Consider the following 20,910-nt stretch of genomic DNA (forward strand, 5'->3'; position numbering starts at 1 on the left):
AAAATAGACTATTTTTCAGAAAGACGATGTCACTTACACACAAAACTGATAAAATAAAGATCCTAGACGGAAATATCATTATTTATTAAAAATAGACTATTTTTCAGGAAGACGATGTCACTTACACACAAAACTTATAAAATAAAGATCCTAGACTGAAATATCACTATTTATTAAAAATAGACTATTTTTCAGAAAGACGATGTCACTTACATACAAAACTGATAAAATAAAGATCCTAGACGGAAATATCACTATTTATTAAAAATAGACTATTTTTCAGAAAGACGATGTCACTTACCCACAAATATTTAAGAGGGAGCTTCCGATAAAAATTCGGTTCGAAAGAGGAGTTCTCTGTGTTTCGACCAGAGAGAGAGAGATCTCAAAATTTTTTAGGGTGGGAGCGCTCACCTCCGCTATTTAAATTCTTATAACGTATTATTATATTATTTTATTACGCTCTACCTCATACCTGAGGTGCCGCGTTAAGAGTCTGCTTTTAACATACGAAAACCACGTCCACTAAAGGACGTGGCAAGCAGCAAGCAGCAGCAGGCAAAAGCAAAAGTTTAAACCAAAGTAAAAACTTTTGAAAATAGTGATGGTCCCCAAGGACCATCATACTCAAACAGACCATCACCTATTTAAAAGCATCTTCTCTCCCTTTTTTTTTTTTTTTTTTTTTGAAATTTTAGGATTGTTACAAAGCCTCATCAACGTACCATAATACGACATGTACAATGATAGCCGTTTTCAGAAAAGCAAACCACATTTCAGAGTGAAGTGAGTGGATGTACGAGAGGTAACCCATATGCACCATCGAACAATGGATTGCATTAAGTCTAGGTGACATTGATTTCATCTCTAAGGGAGAACCTGAAATCTATAGACTGGAACTACGATCATTTGCCCATTGGCTAGACTTTGGTGACTCACTAATGATCCCCTGTATGGATTGTGGGTCATGAGCAATACTGTGTCAATTTGAGAAAGGAAGCATCGACCGTGGTCCACAATAGAAGGTAGAGTACTTCAGTGTATATTTATTCTTAGACCATATAGATTATTTTCTCATCAAAGTATTTAATTATGTTTTTTTTAATGATATATGAATTTTAGAATTGTTATTTGAAGTTTTCTAGATCTCTGGATATTTTATTGATCAAAGATAGATTTGTAAAACAAAGATATTGATTTTACATTGATCTAATTATTCAAATATGATTTTATGAATTTTTAAAAACAAAAATATTTATTTTAGTATTTATATATTGCATGAGAGGCCCGATAATATAAATGCGCTCACCATGACAATTTGGGTGGGGCCCACTATTTGCCATCTAGAGTGGCATGCCCCACCTTGAGAGCTTTCCAATTTTGAAGAGCTCAAGCACTGAGCTTAAAGGTTAAGTAATTTGTGTTTTGGAAAACTTATGCTTTGAGGAAATTTTGAATCAAATTTTGATATGTTTGAGAAGACTTAAGCATAAAATAAGAAGGGCAAGCTTTCAAGGGGTATTTTGGTCATTATATTTTATCAAAAAATTATTTTTAATATTTTTTGTAAGTGCGCCCCAATGAGAAGATGAAACATACCAAATTTCATATTCATAAATTTCGTATAAAAAAATTAAAAATAAAATACTTTGATACGTCGGATCTAAGATCAAATGGTAAGTGACCCACTTAATCAAAATTGGATAGCTGGAGGGGATACATAGATCTTCTATGTTGTGGGGGAAGTATATAAACATTTCCCAAATAAGAAAGAATAATGTTATCTTATATCTTATATTGATTTCTTATTTGAATTAATTGATTGGAAAATGATTTAGAAAATGGGGAATAATGGCTCTAGTACATTCTATATGATATTGATGGCATATCTATTGAGTGAATAACTCATATCTCTCACCCCAAAAGTCATCCAAGATCAATGATGTATATTCAATCTCACATGAAGAGGCACGTCATAGAAACCCTAAAACCCCTTGAAGCACTATGAAAAAGGGATGGACCCTATCCACATATTCGATATCTCCTACACCTAAAGTTTTTATCGCTATCTCATATCTCTCATGGGGGCACACCCCACTTTTAGAATATCTCTCTCTCTCTTGGAAAGTTTTTCTTTCTCTCCCTTATGTAAACTAAGGGGGCATGCCCCATTCCCTTGCCCTCATGGAAATCTTTCATCTCTCTCATCTCTCAACTTGGATTTTTTGGCTAAGGGGTTTAAGGTGTAGTAAAAGAGATCCCATATCTCTCAAACTATCTCTCAACTTAGATTTTTTGCTAAGGGGTTTAAAGTGTAGTAAAAGAGATCCCATATCTCTCAAACTATCTCCCAACTTAGATTTTTTGCTAAGGGGTTTAGAGTGTAGTAAAAGAGATCTCATCTCTCTCAAACTAGATTATCAATGGGGTTCACCTAGCTTTTGAGTTTTGATTGAAAAATGGGTTCATGTTTTATTGGTTTCGCTTGGCCTAAGCTTGCTTTCCCGATTGAGATTGAAGGTAGACAATTGATTATGTGCTTTGAAGGTAGACCATTGATTCTGTGCTATTGGAAAGTGGTGACTTGGTGTGAGACGTAAAAAATCCGGTTGAGGTAATCTCCGGCACCCACTTTTGTTTATTCATTGTGCCTCTTATTCCCTAGCATATGTTGTGTCTTTTCTTTGTTATTGAAAGAAAGGTTTTGAATGGCATCAAGTTTTGAGATATTAGATTTATTTATTTTATTTGATTTGAAGGTGATTTATTGTAAAAGGACTATTTGTGAGTGATCTAAGCCGTGAAGAAAAAGAAAAAGAACTGAAAAAAAAAAAAGAGATATATATATATATATATATATATATATATATATATATATATATATATATATATATATATATATATATATATATATATATATATATATATATATATATATATATATATATATATATATATACAAAAGTCCTTTCAAAAAAGCGGTAGTCCAGCTGGAAACAACTTTCTCACATAGTTATTTTCTTAAAAATAAACCTCATAACAATGGGCGAGTTCTATTTTTATGCTTTGGCTTATGTTGTCAGCAAAAAATAAAATTGGGATAGAGCCATATGGACTTCCAAACAGAGTTTAATACTTCATCCAGAAGATGAAGACTCCACAAATAATGTTAAGAAACCAAGACTTCAATGATGACTATGTCATAATTAGCAAGTCGGGGAAGATCAATCTATCGGCTTACCATAAAATCAGAAATAAATCGTTTTTATTTTAAAAAGTCAGATGAAAAAATAGGATAAAAAATACGGATCGGCAAAAATTCTTTTTGTAAAAATATCACAAATATATTGGACTAGGCTCAAAAAATCGGAGTGAAAAAAACAGACATGTTTAAAATAAAATTAAGTACAAATTAAAATAAAATTAAGTTGAAATAAAATAATAAGCTGTTGATAAATATACGATATGAATTTTCTTATTAAATGCTTTAACAAACATCACACATACTTAGTACATAACGCAAAAAAAAAAAGGACAATGTGAGATAAGTAGAATTGAGTTTGGTATATTCATTTCTCTCTCCGTATGGTGACCGTCCCTTTATAACTATAGTTAAGCAATGAGAAGATGTACACCGTTTTTGTTTGACGAGCAACAAACGCAATAGACCAACAAGAAAACAAAATCTTCCATAAAGAAACGTAGAGAGAGAGAGAGAGAGAGCATATATAGGCACAGAGACACAAGATGGACATAAAATATCATAGAAGATGAAGAACACGGTGGACATAAACATAAACCCTAATCCAAGATTTCCAATCATGAATTAGGTTTGGGGATTGAGCTCTAATCTGGGTTTTTTTTTTTTTAAGCTTTTGTTTTAGGGATTTACTAATCCAAGATTTCCAGTTATGAATTTGGCTTGGGGATTGAGCTTTAATCTGGTTTTTTTTTTTTTTTTTTTTTTTTAAGCTTAAGTTTTAGGGTTTAAAGATGTTGTACAAATTGTGATAATTGGGTCTTTGAGCCCTAATTTGGATGGATTTTTTGGTGGAATTTTGCCAAGTCAAAATTTGGGGATTTTTTATTCTATGGTTTTTATGGTATTTTATTCTAATTTGATTCAATGAATTTGAGCATAAACCCTAAGATAATAAACCCTAACAATATACTTGGGGATAAAAATATATTTTTTAGAGAAGTTTTTTTTTTTTTTTTTGGAAATAATGTACTTTTTAGAAAGCATGGAAATGACAATTACATAAAATAGGAAAAAAAGTTTTCATCCTTTAAAAGAAAAAAAATACAGATAAAAAAAGCAAAGTTTTTTTGGACCGATTTTTTCATAAAGATCAATAAGGAACATTTTAAATGTTTATGTGAAAGAAACGCGTATTTTTGCCGATCTTTTCAAAAATTCGCAGTTTTAAATTTTTTTTAAAAAACTCCGTATTTTTTAAAAAGTCGCGTTTTAAATGCCAACTTGTTAACTATGGGCTATATATACCTTTCAGAGACACCTCAATTCAGTGTGGAAAAACTCGGGTGGGGCAAGCCAACTTGGATTTGTTCGAGTAACTCACTCGCCGCAATGGCAAGTTTGAGTATCCCCGAGTTGAGTGGTCCGACCTGGGGAACTTAAAAGAAAATAAAAAATATATAAAAATTAAAAAATAAGAAACTTATTTGTAATATTTTTTTAAATTTTTTTTCATTGGAAAGTGCTTTAGCCATGAGTATTTATTTTTATATTTTTTTTTATATTATTTCTAAAGTACCCCCATCTTGATTTTTTCGAAATCCAATTTTCATTACTTTTTTTAACCTCATTTAAATGTATTTTGTTTAATTTTACTTCAAACATATTTTTCCTATTTTAAATTTTTTATATTTTGTAAAACGTTTTTGGTTTGAATGGTCCAAGCTCGACTCGGGCCTTGTAACTTTGACTCGGCTCGAGTTACTCATCTTGGCCATGGACCGAGTCTCGTTCGTGAGTCCTGGTTCTGTACAGAGGCAGAATTATAGGACTTTGAAATAAGTTAGGCCCAATTTGGATATCAAAGAAAAATATATTCATATTGAAAAAAAATACAATTTTTTTCTCCTCAATTGAGAAACATTATCGTTTTATTTATTATTTGAGGAACTTTATCATTTTATTTATTATGTTGGTAGACTGCTTGGATGTCTCTTAAAATATGAGAAAAAAATTTTATTTGCTAGATATATATGTTTGGATGCGTTGCAAGAAATCGATAAGAAATCCTAAACCCAATTTACACCATTCTAGAATTTAATTATATTGATTCTTCTCATTTAATTATATTGATTCCTCTCTCTAGATCTGCAATTTATTCCTATAAATGTAGGAGATATAAAAGATCTGCAGTTTATTCCTATAAATGTAGCAGACAGAGAGAATGTGAAGAAACCAGAAAGCAGGAGCAGGGAGAAGTTAAATATTATTATTAGAGGGAGAGCAGGGAAAAGAGGTTTCCTGTGCAAATGTTTTGATGTTTCGATAAAAGAGGTTTGCTCCTCAAATATTTTGAGGTTGTAAAACATCTCCCTCTGCATGAAAACCACTCCATTTAATTTAGATAGAGCTCTGCAAACTCAGAAAACCACTCCATTAAATTTAGATAGAGAATCATGGTTCTTAGATATCTCTAGCAAAAGGCTCGATTAGAATCGTTATCCAGCAACCCATCGAAATGCTAGGGAGAGTTATGTGAAATTAAGAGCTTTTTAGAGAGAGAAAGATGGAAAGGTTCACTTTTTAGAGAGAGAAACATTCGATGGGATTTGTAGTTGAAGATGAGATTTTCTAGAGAGAAAGATGGAAACTTTCATTTTTTCTTGAGAGAGAAAAATTTGATGGGATCTGTAGTTGAAGATGAGAGAAGGAAATATATGTGCTCAGAGCGGGAAGGTTTGGCGGAAGGGCAAGAGGGAAGCAAAACTTTGGGGAAAAACGTAGAGAGGGAAGTGAAAAAAAATTGCGAGCGAAAATTTTTTTAGGCACATTTGGCTTAGCGTCATAATCTATTTTGTTGAGAAATAAATTCTGATGGAGTTATCCAAAAGATACCGGTGCCCATCTCAATCCTTTTTTTATTGTCATCGGAAAATATTGCAATTTTGGGTACATCCAAACTTAACCATAACTATGCATTAAGAACAACGTAGTATTAGTATTAGTAATATTTTGGGTACATCCAAACTCGCCCCACAACTATGCATTAAGAACAACGTAGTATTAGTATTAATATTAGAGTAATGATCTTATAGAATCTTCCCCCCTCTCGATATCTGTAGGACTTCAAAAGATCACTATTAAAGTTGATACGAATATTTAAAAAAATTATCACATGGGTGTGAGACTTGATTTTTTTATAAATCCGTATCAAATTTAATGGTGATCGTTTAGTGTCTTATATAAATGGATGCGTGAAAGTACTGTAAAATCATTTCTCTTAATATTATTATTATTGTGTATTATTATTATTAACGGTGGGTATAGTGGGAATGAAGGATGGGATGTCATGACATCGAGTTTATTATTTTAAAATTAAATATACATAAATTGAGGTCGAGGACACAATGTAGTGCGCTGAGTGGCATTAGTGGGGTTCGTAGACAAGTCCAGTATCCTTAATACACAATTTCCAAGGGTGTGATTCTCCCAAGTGTTAGGTCGTAGACTAGTCTACTGTCCTTAGCACACAGTTTCCAAGGGTGTGATGTTTCCCACAACAATTTAATTCCGTCTCAATCAAGAGTCATGTCATACAGCGAGGGTGCGATTTGCATAGAGCCGAGGGCTCTAAACAATCAAAGTAAGGCTCTTCAAATAGAAATGAGGATCGTGGTTTTATTAAAAAAAATTGTGATAGTTTTATTTCATCACTAATTATAAAATTTAAAGCTTAAAAAATAATATAGATCAAGCGTATTTATAAAAACTTAAAAAACTTGAAAATTGATGGTAAAAAAATGCATTACAAAATATGTTATTTCCATAATTTGAAATCTATTTTTTTTTTCATATGTTCATGTATTTTTAGGTCGAGATGATCAATTTGAATATATTTGAACATCAAAACAACCTCTTCTCGAGAAATTTTTGAGGTGCAGCCTAATTTGATTGTTTAGAGCGTCGTCACTTATATAAACTTGTTTTCCTTTGAATACTACTAATTATATTAAATACCTGGCTGCTTCGAGCAAGGACCACAAACACAATGAAAGGATAGATTCCCAGCCCTAAGGAAACCAGCAAAACGTACAATCCAATTAATCTCTATTTATTTATCTTAGTTAATAGATAGCATGGTATCATAAGTCAATAAGGAGGAAAGAGAAGAACAAATGATATATAAAAGAGGACCACATATGTGATGAGCATCCTTCAAGTGTTTTGAGTGTGAGAGATGGAATTGGAATTGGAATGGGCATGGGCGTGCGTATTTGCAGGGGTCCTTTGCATCATGATGGGGCATCTGATAAAGTCTGTTTGGTTGGAGCCAAAGAGGATTACAGAGTATTTTAGGGCTCAAGGTTTCGAAGGCCCTCCTTACAAGATTCTTGGCATCGGCAATGGCGTCGAGATCGCCAGGCTCATGAATGAAGCGCGATCCGTGGCGTTGCCTCTAGACAACAACATTATGCCTGTTGCTCTTCCTTTCTATCATCTCTGGTCAAAACTATATGGTAAGCGTTCGAATTTGAGATGTAGCATTGCTAAATGTCACTTATTAACCACTGCAAATATACTTATTTAGGGGGATTTGTTTGACACAAAAATTGCAAATGTCCTCTGCTAATCCCGGCAATGAATGTAAAAAAAGAAAATTAACTTTTAATTTAACCCTAGATATTATGACACTCGTAACTATGAGTCTTCCTACTTCCTAGTGACTTAGGCTATAGCTAAGGGTGGGGGCCGGCCTGCCGTAGCCAGCCCGGCCCCTGGCTTTGGCCTAGATCTAATCCCCATAAGGCCGGCCCAGGCCCAATCCTGGCATGGCCAGAACTGAATAAAGCCTAAAACTATAGAGGAAGTAACAAAATTACAAAAAAAAAAAAGAAAAAAAAGAGGGCCCTACCAGCATTGGCCTCAGCCTTGCCCTCGGGCTGCAATTTGTAACCCAGGCCCCACTTTTTTTAGGCCGGGCCGGGCCGGGCCACCCAGCCCATTGCCAGTCCAAACTGTAGTATATTTTCCCATGTGAATTAACAGAAGGGTGCGGTTTACATAGAGCCGAGGCCCTAAACAATCAAAGTAGAGCCCACCTTTAAATGGTGTCGAGAATTGTGGTTTTAATATTGAAAATATTTGTGATAGCTTTAAAATATATTTTCATTCCTAATTATAAAATTTAAAGCTTCAAAAATAATGTAGATCAAGCAGATTTATGAAAATCTTGAAAATTGACGGTCCAAAAATACATTATAGGATCACTATTTTCAAAACTTGAAATCCAATTTTTTTCTCATGCCCATGCATCTTGAAGTCGAGATGATCAATTTGAAGATATTTGAACATCAACACAACCTCTTCTTGTGAATTTTTTGATGTAGGCTCTGATTAGATTGTTTAGAAGATCACTATTTTCAAAACTTGAAATCTATTTTTTTCTCATGTCCACGCATTTTGATGTCGAGATGATCGATTTGAAGACATTTGGATATCAACACGACCTCTTCTAATGAATTTTTTGAGGTCGGCTTTGATTTGATTGTTTAGAACCTTGGCTCTATATAAACTTTTCCCTTAAGGAAGGATGCAGTTTGCATAGAGCCGAGGCTCTAAACAATCACAATAGAGCTTACCTTTGGTATCGGGAATTGTGGTTTTAACATTGAAAATATTTATGATAGCTTTAAAATATATTTTTATCGCTAATTATATTTTGAGCAAACTTTACGTATTATAAATTTTGGTGGTGTATATAGGGAGTAGCTTTCTATGCTGGCTTGGGAGCAAACCGGTGTGGTGCACAGATGATCCAATAGCGGTCAAGGAGGTTTTGATGAACAAGAATGGTGTGATAGAGACCACCAATCTCAACCCTTGGATTAGGGAGGCGTTAGGAAGAGGAATCTTGATGTTGAACGGCTCGGATTGGGAGAGACATAGAAGAATAGTTATCCCTGCATTTGGAGTCGACAATCTCAAGGTATGGATTTAGCTCTAAGTGATATGGTTAGCTAAAAGTTTGTGTGTTCCTGCACGAGCACATAATATGGATTTCCTTCCTCAAAACTTTTTCTACGACCATCAGGGGACCAAATTTCGGAAGTAACCTCTTCATCTTGGCACCCCAACAACACCACGCTCACCCCTCCACCACCCCACCACCCCCCCCCCCCCCCCCCCCGCCCTTTCAAAAAAAACAAAAAGGAAAAAAGAAAAGAAAGTGAGGAGAAATAGATATACAAGTGTTTCATAAAAATGACTCCCTAATAATAAATAAAAAGACTCTAATTTTTTGATAGGCGTATTAATCTCAAAAACTCAAATTTTATCTTTTTTTTTTCTTCTTTTTTTAAACGCTCAGTTGGTGATTCTAAAGTAGATTCAATATTAGATATAAACGCTCATTTGGTGATTCTAAAGTATATTTAATATTAGATATAAACGCTCATTTGGTGATTCTAAAGTAGATTTAATATTAGATATAAACGCTCATTTGGTGATTCTAAAGTAGATTTAATATTAGATAAGGTGTGAACATTTAACAATTACGGTAAGGTGCACCTCAAATTTTCATTATAAGATGCATTTTAGGTGCCACGCTCTTATGATGGCCTTAAAATGTATTTTTCACCCTTACTATTAAATTGAAAGTTCCAAAAAATGGTGCAGACCTAACAAATCTATGAACACTTGAAAATCTTGATAATGGACGGTCTAGATAACATGTTACAAGATGTACTATTTTTAATTGTTGAAATTCATATTTTCTTTCATGCTCATATATATCCAAGTGGAGAGGATCAATTCTAGAGACAAAACAGCATATTCCAATGAGTATTTAGGTGCACCTTACTTATAAAGTTTAAGGTTGATACCTTATATAAACTTTTCCCTTCTATACTTACATGAACTTTTCCCTTCTATATTTGATATATAAGGAGTCCTTCTGGTAGGTCTTTTAAGAGAGAAATTAAATGTATAAGGTGCTCCCATGGGAGCACGATTTACAACTTGCGTATGAATTCGTTGCTCTAAAAGTACTCTTGCTTTTCATTTCCCACATTTTAAAGTTTCTTTTTAACATCTAGGCAAGGTTTAGTAAAGGGTGCATATCAGGGAAGGGATGCCACTAAAAGAAGACTAGTTAGAACTTGAAGTTTGGAACCAGCTACAAATTTCTTTTTTAAGGTTTGGAATTTCAAGTTCCGAACTTTTTTGCTCTTGAAAAAGTACATATTAAAGTTCCAAAAGGATCTCATAATAAAAAACGAAGGACCCCGGATCAAAACATAATATTCCAAAACAAACGTTATTTTGGAATAAAAAATAAAAAAAATCTTGAAAAAAGAGGATATAAGCTTAAAATATAAAATACAGATCCTAAAATACCGGTAGTTAAAGGTGAAGTAGAAATACTGGTTGTTAAATGTTTTGAGAAATGACATAATCCACATAAAATGTCCTATCACCCACCTGAGTTACGAAATCACCCAGTATTAGTTGCACTATAAAAACTAATGAAGTGCCATTTTATTTTCCTAGAAATGTCTATCATCCATCTTACTAATGACAAAAAGCCGCCTTTGCTTAAGAAGTAAATCCAAATTACAGGTGCTTGAAAAACATGGACTCCCAAAATTGAATAGAGGCTTTCCTTGGGGGTGAAATCTAAGTGTTGAAGTCCTCAAAATCCCTTTTTTTTTACTGAAAATAATCATGTAGTGATTCTTGACTGGATCTAAAATATAGAAAATATTCTCACAAGAAGCTCTTTTTACCCACTGTAGTAAGTACATAGTGGGCTCCTACGAGAACTTATACAGCCACTTTTTTGTATTAAAAGGAAGAATATGCAACAAATAAAGGAAAAACTTTATATAAGGTGTCAACGTTATACAATTGAAGTAAGATGCACCTAAAAAGTCCTCTAGAAGAGAGTGTTCTGATGTTGGAAAAGCATATAATTTGGTCATCTCAAACTGCGAGATGTATGGACAAGAAGAAAAAAGTATTTCAAGTTCTTATAAGGTACATCTTATAATAAATTATCTTGATTGTCTATTTTCAAGATTTTTAAGTGTTTATAGATATGCTCAATTTGTATTATTTTTAAAATTATATTATTAGGGATAAAAATAGTTTTTCAAGCATCATATCTCGAGATAAAATTTAAAGGTGTACCTTATTTCTATAGTATAAAGACGGCGATTCATACAAACCTCATCCATAAATATATATTGAGTAGGGAAAAAGAATAATACGATAACAAAGACAAGCCTAACAAGACCCTTAACTCAGAGTTTAGAGGAGAAGCTCACAAACGTCTGTGTAAAGACTAAGACGGATTGCAATGGACCTGGACCCAACCCGGGACCCAAGGTGTAGACCCGATCCAGATCCAGGTATGGGTTCAAAAATTGAACCCGGTGGGTAGGGGTTCAGGTTCAAATATTGGACCGGAACACTATTTGGGTCCGGGTCCAAGTCTGGTTAGTTGTGTAGGATAAGATTTTTACTATTGATAATTTAATTAAAGAGGAACAAAATATTTTCAAACATATGTTTAATGTGTAAAGAGGATGTTGAGTCATGGGCAAATCTTTCGATGCATTGTTCATTTGTCTCTAACATTTGGAGTTGGTTCTTTATGCAATTTGGAGTGAGAATGGCTATTTCTGAGGGTGTGCTTGGTGTGGTAACCCAAATGGCGCTTCCTACCTTACCAAAAGTTGGTTATATAATCTAGAAATTAGTGAGGGGCAATATTGTAAGAGGTGTGGAAGGAGCGCAATAGAAGAACTTTTAGTGGAGATGTCTTATCTTTTGATCGAGTTCTTAATAATATTAATCACTCCCTTTGGAGCTGGTTAGCTGTCACTAAGTAGGGTTGGGGTATTTCAGAAGTGGATGTATTGCTTAACCTTTTCAATCACTATCGATTATGAGTGGTAAAGAATCGGTAAAGAATCGACCGGTAGGCAAATGGATTCTTCCATTGCATGGTTGTTTTAAGCTTAATTTCGATGGGGGTTCTTTTGGTAATCCTAGTATAGGGGGTGTTGTTAGAGATTGGAATGGGAAAGATATTTTCTCGTATGCTAGCCCTATTGGCACGGCTACTGCTAATCATGTTGAATTTGCAGCTCTTCAATGTTTAAAGCTGTTAAAATTAATATTCGTAAAATCAAACTGGAACGGTTAACCAAACATGGGGCTAGAAGCGGTTTAACCGGCCTAACTGATAAACTAGCCAATCCAACAGTTCTAACCAGGCAAATCCCCGGGCGGTCAAAAAATTGTTGGAAAAAATAAAAAAGATACAAAAGAAAATCTATTAAAATATGAAAACCATATAAATAATGATTAAAACAAAACATATTCAAATAAAATTGAAAATTAATGAAAAAATTGGATTTGAAAGATGCCTAGGGGTATTTTTAAAAATTTTCAAAAAAGATGAGAAAATATAAAAATGAGTATTAAAGATCAAAACAATTTCTAATCTTTACCATAATGTAAAGAATATTAATAAAAGGGTACGGTTTGTATAGAGCCTAGGCTCTAAACAATTAAATTAGAGCCTACCTTGAAATAGTGCCGAGAAATGTGGTTTCAACTCTGGAAATCTTTTTGATAGCTTTAAAATATATTTTCATCTTTATTTATAAAATTTAAAGCTTAAAAAATAATGTAGATCAAGATATCTATGAAAACTTGAAAATTTTTAAAATTGACAGTCCAAAAATTCATTACAAAATACACTATTTCCAAAACTTGAAATCCATTTTTTTTATGTCCATGCATCTTGATATTGAGATGATCAAGTTGAAGATATTTGAGCATCAAAACAACCTCTTCTAGTGAAATTTTCTAGGTAGGCTCAAATTTGATTGTTTAGAGCCTCGACTCTATATAAACTTTCCCTTAAAAAAATCTATTACAAATAAAATTCCTTAATTTTGGGATTTTATATATGTATTTTTGAATTTTTTTTTAAATACTGGTCGATAACCAAAACTGCCCAAAATCGGAACTGGTCAGAGGCCGATACCGACTAACCAGGCGGCTACTGGTTAGATCACCCAGATTTTCCAACATGGGTTCAAATCATATAATTTGGGGGTCTTTTGTTATGTGGAAGGTGATTCACTAAATGTGATTAAATGGTGCAACAAGGAGCTTAGAGTTCCCAATTCTTGATTCGGCTTAATCTTTGAGAATCTCATTCCACGATGTTTACAGGAGGTTAACTTTGTAGCTGACTCCCTCGCGAGAACGGGTGTTGTTCTGTCATCGCTTTTGATTTCAAATGATGTAAACTTTTATAAAAAAAAAAATATATGAAATATAGTTAAATACATAAAATTTTAATTTTTTTGTCGGTTCCAATTGGGTCCCGGTCTGGTGAATTTAGGTCTTGCACCCGACCCATTGCCAACCCTAACACATTGTATTGTAGAAGTAAGGTGCACCTTAAAAATCCACTCGAAAAGGTCATTTTGATGTCAAAAATTCTAGAATTGATCAATTCGACCTCGATATGTATGAATATAAAAGAAGAAAATGATTTCAAGTCGTAAAATAGTACATCCGGTAGCATATTATTATCTAGGCCGTCCATTTTCAAAAAAATTACGTGTTTCTAGATTTGTTGATTCTACACTATTTTTAGACATTTAAAATTCATAATTAGCAGTGAAAATAGATTTTTAAGTCATGATAACACCAAAACTACTTCTTTTAGCGAGATCCATAGGTGCATCTTATTTTGATTGTTTAAAGTGGACACCTTATACACATTCAACCCACAATTAATATTACAAAAGTAACGATTTATACAAGACTTTAGCCTTAAATAATCAAAGTAAAGCACACCTCTAAATTGTATCTAATGATGCAGTTTTTGTGTCAAAAACCATTGTGATGGTTTCAAAATCGGTTTTCACATTTAATTATGAAATTTAAAGCTAAACAATAGGTTATAAGATACACTATTTCTAAGATTTAAAATTTTACATTTTGTTCATATCCATACATCTCAAAGTCGAGATAATCAAATTGGTAGTTTACTCCATTTTTTAATGGATTGTTGAGGTGTACCTTACTTGAATTATATGTATATAAACTTTTTCCATTACCCATCATACAAGCCCAACCATCAAACTTGACAAAGGACGGATGGTGTTGGGTCCAACACCCAAAAAAATGTCAAACCTTTTTTAAGGATTTGGAGTAGATTATATACAGGATGTGGTTTGTATCAACTCATGGTTATAAACAATCAAAGTAAAGTGCAACTTCAATAGTGTCAAAAACATGCGGTTTCAGTACTGAAAATATTTGTAACAACCTCAAAATATATTGTCATATCTAGTTATAAAATTTAAAGCTTTAGAAATACTGTAGATCCAGCAGATCTATAAAAACTTGAAAATCTTGAAAACTGACGATCCAAAAATGCATTACAAGATGCACTTTTTTCAAAACTTGAAATCCATTTTTTTTTCATGTCCATACAACTTGATGTCGAGATGATCAATTTGAGGATATCTGGGCATCAAACAACCTTAGTGAAATTTTTGAAGTGTGTCCTAATTTGATCGTTTAGTGCGTGGCACTTACATAAACTTTTTCCTTATAGATAATCTCTTTTCTTTTTTTTGAATTTTAAAAATCTCACTCTTAATAATTGGTACGTGTTTATTTGAACAGTGAGCAAATTGTCTTTTTTCTTTTCTTTTTTTTTCTTTTTAATTTTTTTTTTTTTTTTTTGCAGGAGATGGTTTCACGTATCAATGAGAGTGCCAGGAACGTGATCCAACGCTGGGCACAAAAGGAAAGCACTTGGGATGAGTTTGAGTTGGATGTATTTAAGGAATTCAAGATTTTTGCTGCAGATATAATCGGCACCACATCATTCGGTAGTGACCCCGGACAGGCGAAGCGAATCATTGAACTTCTTGATGAACAGATTGCCTTAGCTATCGCCGATTATTCTTTTGTCCCTGGCTACAGGTAATTTTAGTTACAAGTAAACCCTGTTTATTCTTTAATTGCCATTTTATTTTTTAATTGTTTTGGTAGATATTTCCAAATATTGATTCACCATTTGTTAAAATCTTAATTAAGAGAAAATCTTGTATTAATCTAAAGATATGTTAAATACAGATCCATAATTTTTTAGTTAAGAGACACTCTTTCATTAATGTCCATTCCAGTTAAATACGCATGCATAGTTACGAATGGATTCCAACTACTGAACTACCTGAGCTTTAGCTACCGGTTTATGTTTCCATTCGCACTAACGCATTCGAAAACCACATTCTAAAAAGGATAAAATCTACTAAAAAAAAAAAAAAAAAGATTACAACTGCTAAACTACTTAAAAAAGGAAATTACTGATGAAATATTGGAAAGCCATTTGGTTACATCGTAGGTTGACATCAATGATATGTAGGTCCGTTACCAAGTACTAGAGTTATTTGTTCCATTTATACGAATGGTTTAGGCTGCGTTTGATTTCAAGGTGGTTGTCGTCTTAAATTTTAATAATTTTAAGTATTTTAAGTAACCAAATGACAGTTGGATCAATTTCCATTTAACTGCATAAGAGTGATTGATTGTTTTAATCTGAATTGCAATTTGTTGTAGTGTGATGTAGTAGTGAAGGTACTGGTTGTGGTGACGGCGTGATGGTGGTGGTAGCAGTCATAATTTGTGGAGGAGTGGTTGGGAGTGGTACTGCTGGTGGTGGGGGAATGGGGTTATTAGTGGTAGTGGTAGTGGTACTCTAATGCTGGTTGTGACGGGTCAAGAGTGGTGGGGTTCTAGTGGGGAAGCAAGTGGTGATGATGGAAACAAAGAGGTACCTGAAGTAGTGATCATCGACTGGTGGGGAAGTGGTAGAGGCTAGACAGTGGAGATGATGCGGCAGTGGTGGTAGTTGTTATGTTGGAGCTGGTGATTGAGTAGTCGATACTAGGTGGTCGTGGTGGCGGTGGAGGGGGCAGTGGCACTGGTAATGCTTGGGGTTTGAGGAGATCGGATTTTAAAAAACAAACAATCCAAGTAGTGTTTTTTTTTTTCTTTTTTTTTTTTTCTTTTTTTTTTTAAAAAAAATCCACTTTTGATGGCCAATTGTAATTGGAAATCAATTCAAATTCGAAAATCTAACACCCATTTGGCCAAATCGTACTGCTTGAAATGGCAATTTAATCCAAATTGCAATTCAATTTGGAAATCAAGTTGTACCCCATTATTACACTGTTAGTGGAAGCGAGTATGTAACTCATGATTTCAGACATGAGAGTTCGGGTCGAAACATAGTATTTATGAGAGAATTCATAAATGAGATACTTCTCATCCCTGACGGCTTAACACTAATTGTGCCCAACCTTACCTGGTAATATCTCATGATATTCAAGCAGGGCATTCATGGAACAGGAATTTAATTTAGTAGCTAAGTCATAATTTGGGGAAAAAAGGTCCATGTTGTTTAATGCGTTTCGAGATCATATAGTAAACATTCATGGAAGTTAAGTCTGAAATATTTGTTTGTAATTGTTCCCCTGAAAAATTGATATCTTTAGTGCTGAAGTTTCTAACATGATGCAGGTATTTATTTTTAAAGAGGAGGTGGCGCAGCATGAAGTTAAACAGGGAGATCAGGAAATGCATGACAGAGTTGGTGGAGGGGCGGAAGAAAATGGCAAAGAGAGATAACGACCTTTTGGGATCCATGCTGGAGGCCGACCGAAAAGAAGCTGGCAGTGGTGGTCTCTCCACTGAGGAGATTATTGATGAATGCAAGACTTTCTTTTTTGCAGGCCATGAAAGTACAGCAGTGCTATTAGCATGGACCTTCATGCTCTTGGGCATTCACCAAGAGTGGCAAGACCGTGCTCGAGCTGAGGTGCTTAAGGTTTTAGGGACTGAGAGGATCCCTTCATGGTCTGATGTCAACAAACTCACAACTGTAAGTGGATTCAGAAATTTTATTGCCGTTCTTTCTTTTCTTTGTTCTTGTCCATCGATAGTGTTATCTTGGGAACACTACCATTACCCCCAAATCTCATATTAGGAATTTTGTTGAAGCTTTTCAGTTTTGTGCACCAGTAACTTAAGCCAAGTCTTAGATTATGATTCTGCTTAGTGATTTTAAAACACCTTGAATGGAGTAAATTGTTAAAAAATGGTTGTAACTGTTGTTTGAGCTAAATCATAAACGGGAGAAGCTGGAGTTCCAATGTCTCTCAAACAGCATCCATACTTTATTTTATCTTATTTGTTAGTTTGTTGATTAATGTTTTGTGACTTCCTATTAGGATTTGAAGTGTAAAAGTTCCGGAAAAAAAAATAGAACAAGAAAAGAGAGAGCTCCTTATAATATTTAAATTACTACAATTGTACTTCATAAGAAGATCACAGTATTTTTAGAGCTAGAAAAGTGATGAAAGATTGCATGTTAAACTCAGCCTTGCAGCTCTTTTTCCTTTTGACAACAACGTGTTATTTCTCATAGGCACATGAATTTAGCTAGTCCAGGTCATAAACATAGATGGAGATACTTTGCTTTTCAAGATTAACAAGTGCATCAGATTTATTCTATAGTTTATTGTTCTGGCCACAGTTTTTTTAATGTTCATCCTTTTGTAGGTTGGCATGATATTGAATGAGTCATTGAGACTGTATCCTCCTGCGGTGGCCATTGTTAGGAAAGCTGTCAAAGACTGCAAATTAGGAAGTATTTGTATTCCAAAAGACACTCAAATCTTTGTCCCTTTACTCCCAATGAATCACAGTGAAACTATATGGGGTGATGATGCTGAAAAGTTTGATCCAAATAGATTTTCAGAGGGTTCTGAGAAGGCCTTGGGCTCTTTCTTTCCATTTGGGAAGGGACCTAGAGCTTGTGTGGGCCAAAAGCTTGCTTTGCTTGAATCAAAGATTTTAATGGCCATGATCTTACAAAATTTCTCCTTTCACTTGTCTCAAAATTATATCCACTCACCTGTTGTGTTCATAACTTTGTATCCCCAACACGGTGTTCCCATCATTCTCCATGCACTTAAAAGGTAGTGTTCTTTATGATACCAACTTAGAGATGGATGAAAACCCATATGAATTTTTGAAATGTATTACTTGATAATTTGGTCTTTTCTCATTTTGAATGCTGTCATATTAATTTTGTTTTCTTTGTGTATTTACACTTATTGGTGTTTATCATGTTAAGAAAGAAGCTACTGCACATCTGGCAAAAGAATATTCTGAGTGAGAGAGAAAATTTTTGGACAAAAGACTTCATATAACAATAAAAAATATTTTAATGAGTGAGACAGGCCCGAGGAAACGAGAGTACGATACAAGGTAAAAGAATGCATTTTCAAGAAAATGTTTTCTAGGAAGCCCAACGGGCCCTAAGGGAGTGGGAGTATGATACAAGGCAAAACACAAGTAGAGAACCTATTTAAGACCTTCCGATATAAATGGATGGCTAGATTATAGCTTGTCAAAGATTCACAAAAAAAAAAAAAATGCTCTACCTGCTCTCACCATGTAACTCACCTCCTATCCTCTCCACCAATCATTTCTCCCCACAAATTCTTGTTTCTAAGCCCTTGTCTCCCTTTTCTTCTGCAATTAGGAAACCATAAACAGGCTTCTCGAAGTAAGATAGATTTAGAGAATTTAATATGCAGTTACATCTTCTTTTCAGCATTTTCCTAATGGAATATTTCGCTCCTCTCTTACTATGCACTTTACCTCTCTCAACTGAACGATGGGAGTGTCATGGTGGAGACGCACCTCACTTAAAGATGATAGCAATTAATGTGCTCTCCCAGATATATTCTGGTACTAGATGTGAATGGAACAGAAGTACCTTTCAGTGGATACATACCCCCAAGAAGCAATCGGCTGACTTTCGAGAGGCTTCAATATCCTAGCTTCCTGGAGAATCGCACCCGACCTGACCCCTTGCTATTCACGGTGCTTCGGGCAATACAAACCTGATGACCCATTGCATCGGGTCATTAACTTAGTTGGTCACCAAACGGATGACTAAGTGACCTAACCATGGTTGCCGGCTAAGCCTCAGTTCCATAGTCTCAGGGGATGGCGACATGCAATCCCACTGGACTGCCATTCGACACACTTGACTTTCGACGTGAAGTGGCGGTGGACTCGGTGTCCGAATCCCACACCCTCATATTTGGGTCAAAGTACATCTCACTAAGCTAATCAAAACATCACAAAAAGACATGGGTGCTTCTAAATCGCTACCGGGTTAGGCAAAGTCATGGTTTCCTACCTAGGGGGTAAGCCTTTTTAACAAATGAGGTAGGGTAGCATGGTACGCCGACCTTTGGTCCTAACAGCTTTTATAAATGATTATGGATCCAAAGTATTGTAGGATATCCTTAGAGGCCGAGTAAATGCTGAGGGTACACTCCTATTGAGGGCCCACGATCTCAACTGCCATTCTTCTAGGTAAAAGTATTGTGGGGTGTTCTTAGAGGCCGGGGTATATACAAAGCGTGCACTCCCGTTGAGAGCCCACGATCCTAATTGCCCTTCCTCTAAGAACTAAGTGCCTACTCTAGGAAGCCTTAAGGCTAAATGCAGGTTTTCTGAAAAGCTATATTTGAAAGAGATTTTCCATTCGCGCTCGAGGGTGCAAAAGTGTAAGTGTGTAAAGCAACACAAGTGCACGTGAAAAGAGTGTGATAAGCAAGCAATAATAAGCGCAAACAAATAAATGACTACGATGTACTAGTCGTACATAACAATGTGCACTTTGGGTAGACAAGTCCATCAAAGGGCAATGAGAGTGAAGGGCTAGATGCCCCGACTTTGGGTAGACAAGTCCATCAAAGCGCAATGAGAGTGAAGGGCTAGATGCCCCAACTTTTAGAAAGTGTCAATTTTTTGAAAGTTTTAATAGGAATTCCTTTGGGGGCGTTTGTTTCGTCAGAAAGTTGTCAGTGAGGAAAAAGCTCGTGCCCAAAAATGCAATATATATGAAGCTGTCTTGTCACAAAAGTAGTATGCACAATGCGAAGATTCTTCACCCAGAAAAAGGAGGACCCGTGATGCGCATCTAGCCGCCTCCATATTTTTCCCACGAAACAAACATGGCAAAGTGGTAGTCTGGTTCGAAACAACTTTCTCATAGAGTTTCTTTCTTGGAAATAAGCGTGTTACCGTTGGATGAAAAGAGGTGAGTTCTAGCTTGGATCATCAAGACCTCTCCACAAATTAAAGCCCACTTATTGGTATCACGTTAGCGTAGTTATGCTGATAGCTATTAGAGTATGCATATCTATATTGATATACATCATTATGAATACATAATGATATATGTATATATATGGGTAGATATCTCTTAGGTGTCTTTTGATTATGATAAACTGAGTTAGTAGTTTTAATAGTTATCTAGAACTATTAGTATTTATTTTTAATTGCAATTAGTCGTATATTTAACACGGGTCTTGTAGTCAATAAATCGATAAAGAGAGATAATTCTCTACAGTATTCTAAAATAATCTTCTATGGGGGCCTAAGGCTCAGATATAAGATACACAGAAATACAGTTTCTTAACATACCAACGTGTGTAGAAGGCACTATACCGACGTGTGTAAAAGCCACCCGACGGAGTGATTTTTGGCATATAAAAAGTGGAAAAAAATAAAACAAGCAACAAATA

The 20,910-nt window shown here is 34.7% G+C and overlaps 1 protein-coding gene across 1 annotated transcript; it reads left to right on the top strand.

Annotated features, from left to right (window-relative positions):
* Positions 1 to 7,409: 7,409 nt before the first annotated feature.
* LOC18429050 (cytochrome P450 734A1) lies at positions 7,410 to 18,368 on the top strand. The gene is made up of 5 exons (XM_006838343.4): positions 7,410 to 7,716; positions 8,962 to 9,185; positions 14,982 to 15,220; positions 16,820 to 17,180; positions 17,861 to 18,368. The coding sequence occupies exons 1-5, from the start codon at positions 7,437 to 7,439 to the stop codon at positions 18,281 to 18,283; spliced, it is 1,527 nt and encodes a 508-aa protein (XP_006838406.1). The 5' UTR covers positions 7,410 to 7,436; the 3' UTR covers positions 18,284 to 18,368.
* Positions 18,369 to 20,910: the final 2,542 nt, after the last annotated feature.

This window comes from Amborella trichopoda, chromosome 4 (assembly GCF_054954075.1).
Source record: "Amborella trichopoda isolate Santa Cruz 75 chromosome 4, AtrichopodaSantaCruz75HAP2 v2.0, whole genome shotgun sequence".
In the NCBI taxonomy this organism is placed as follows: domain Eukaryota; kingdom Viridiplantae; phylum Streptophyta; class Magnoliopsida; order Amborellales; family Amborellaceae; genus Amborella; species Amborella trichopoda.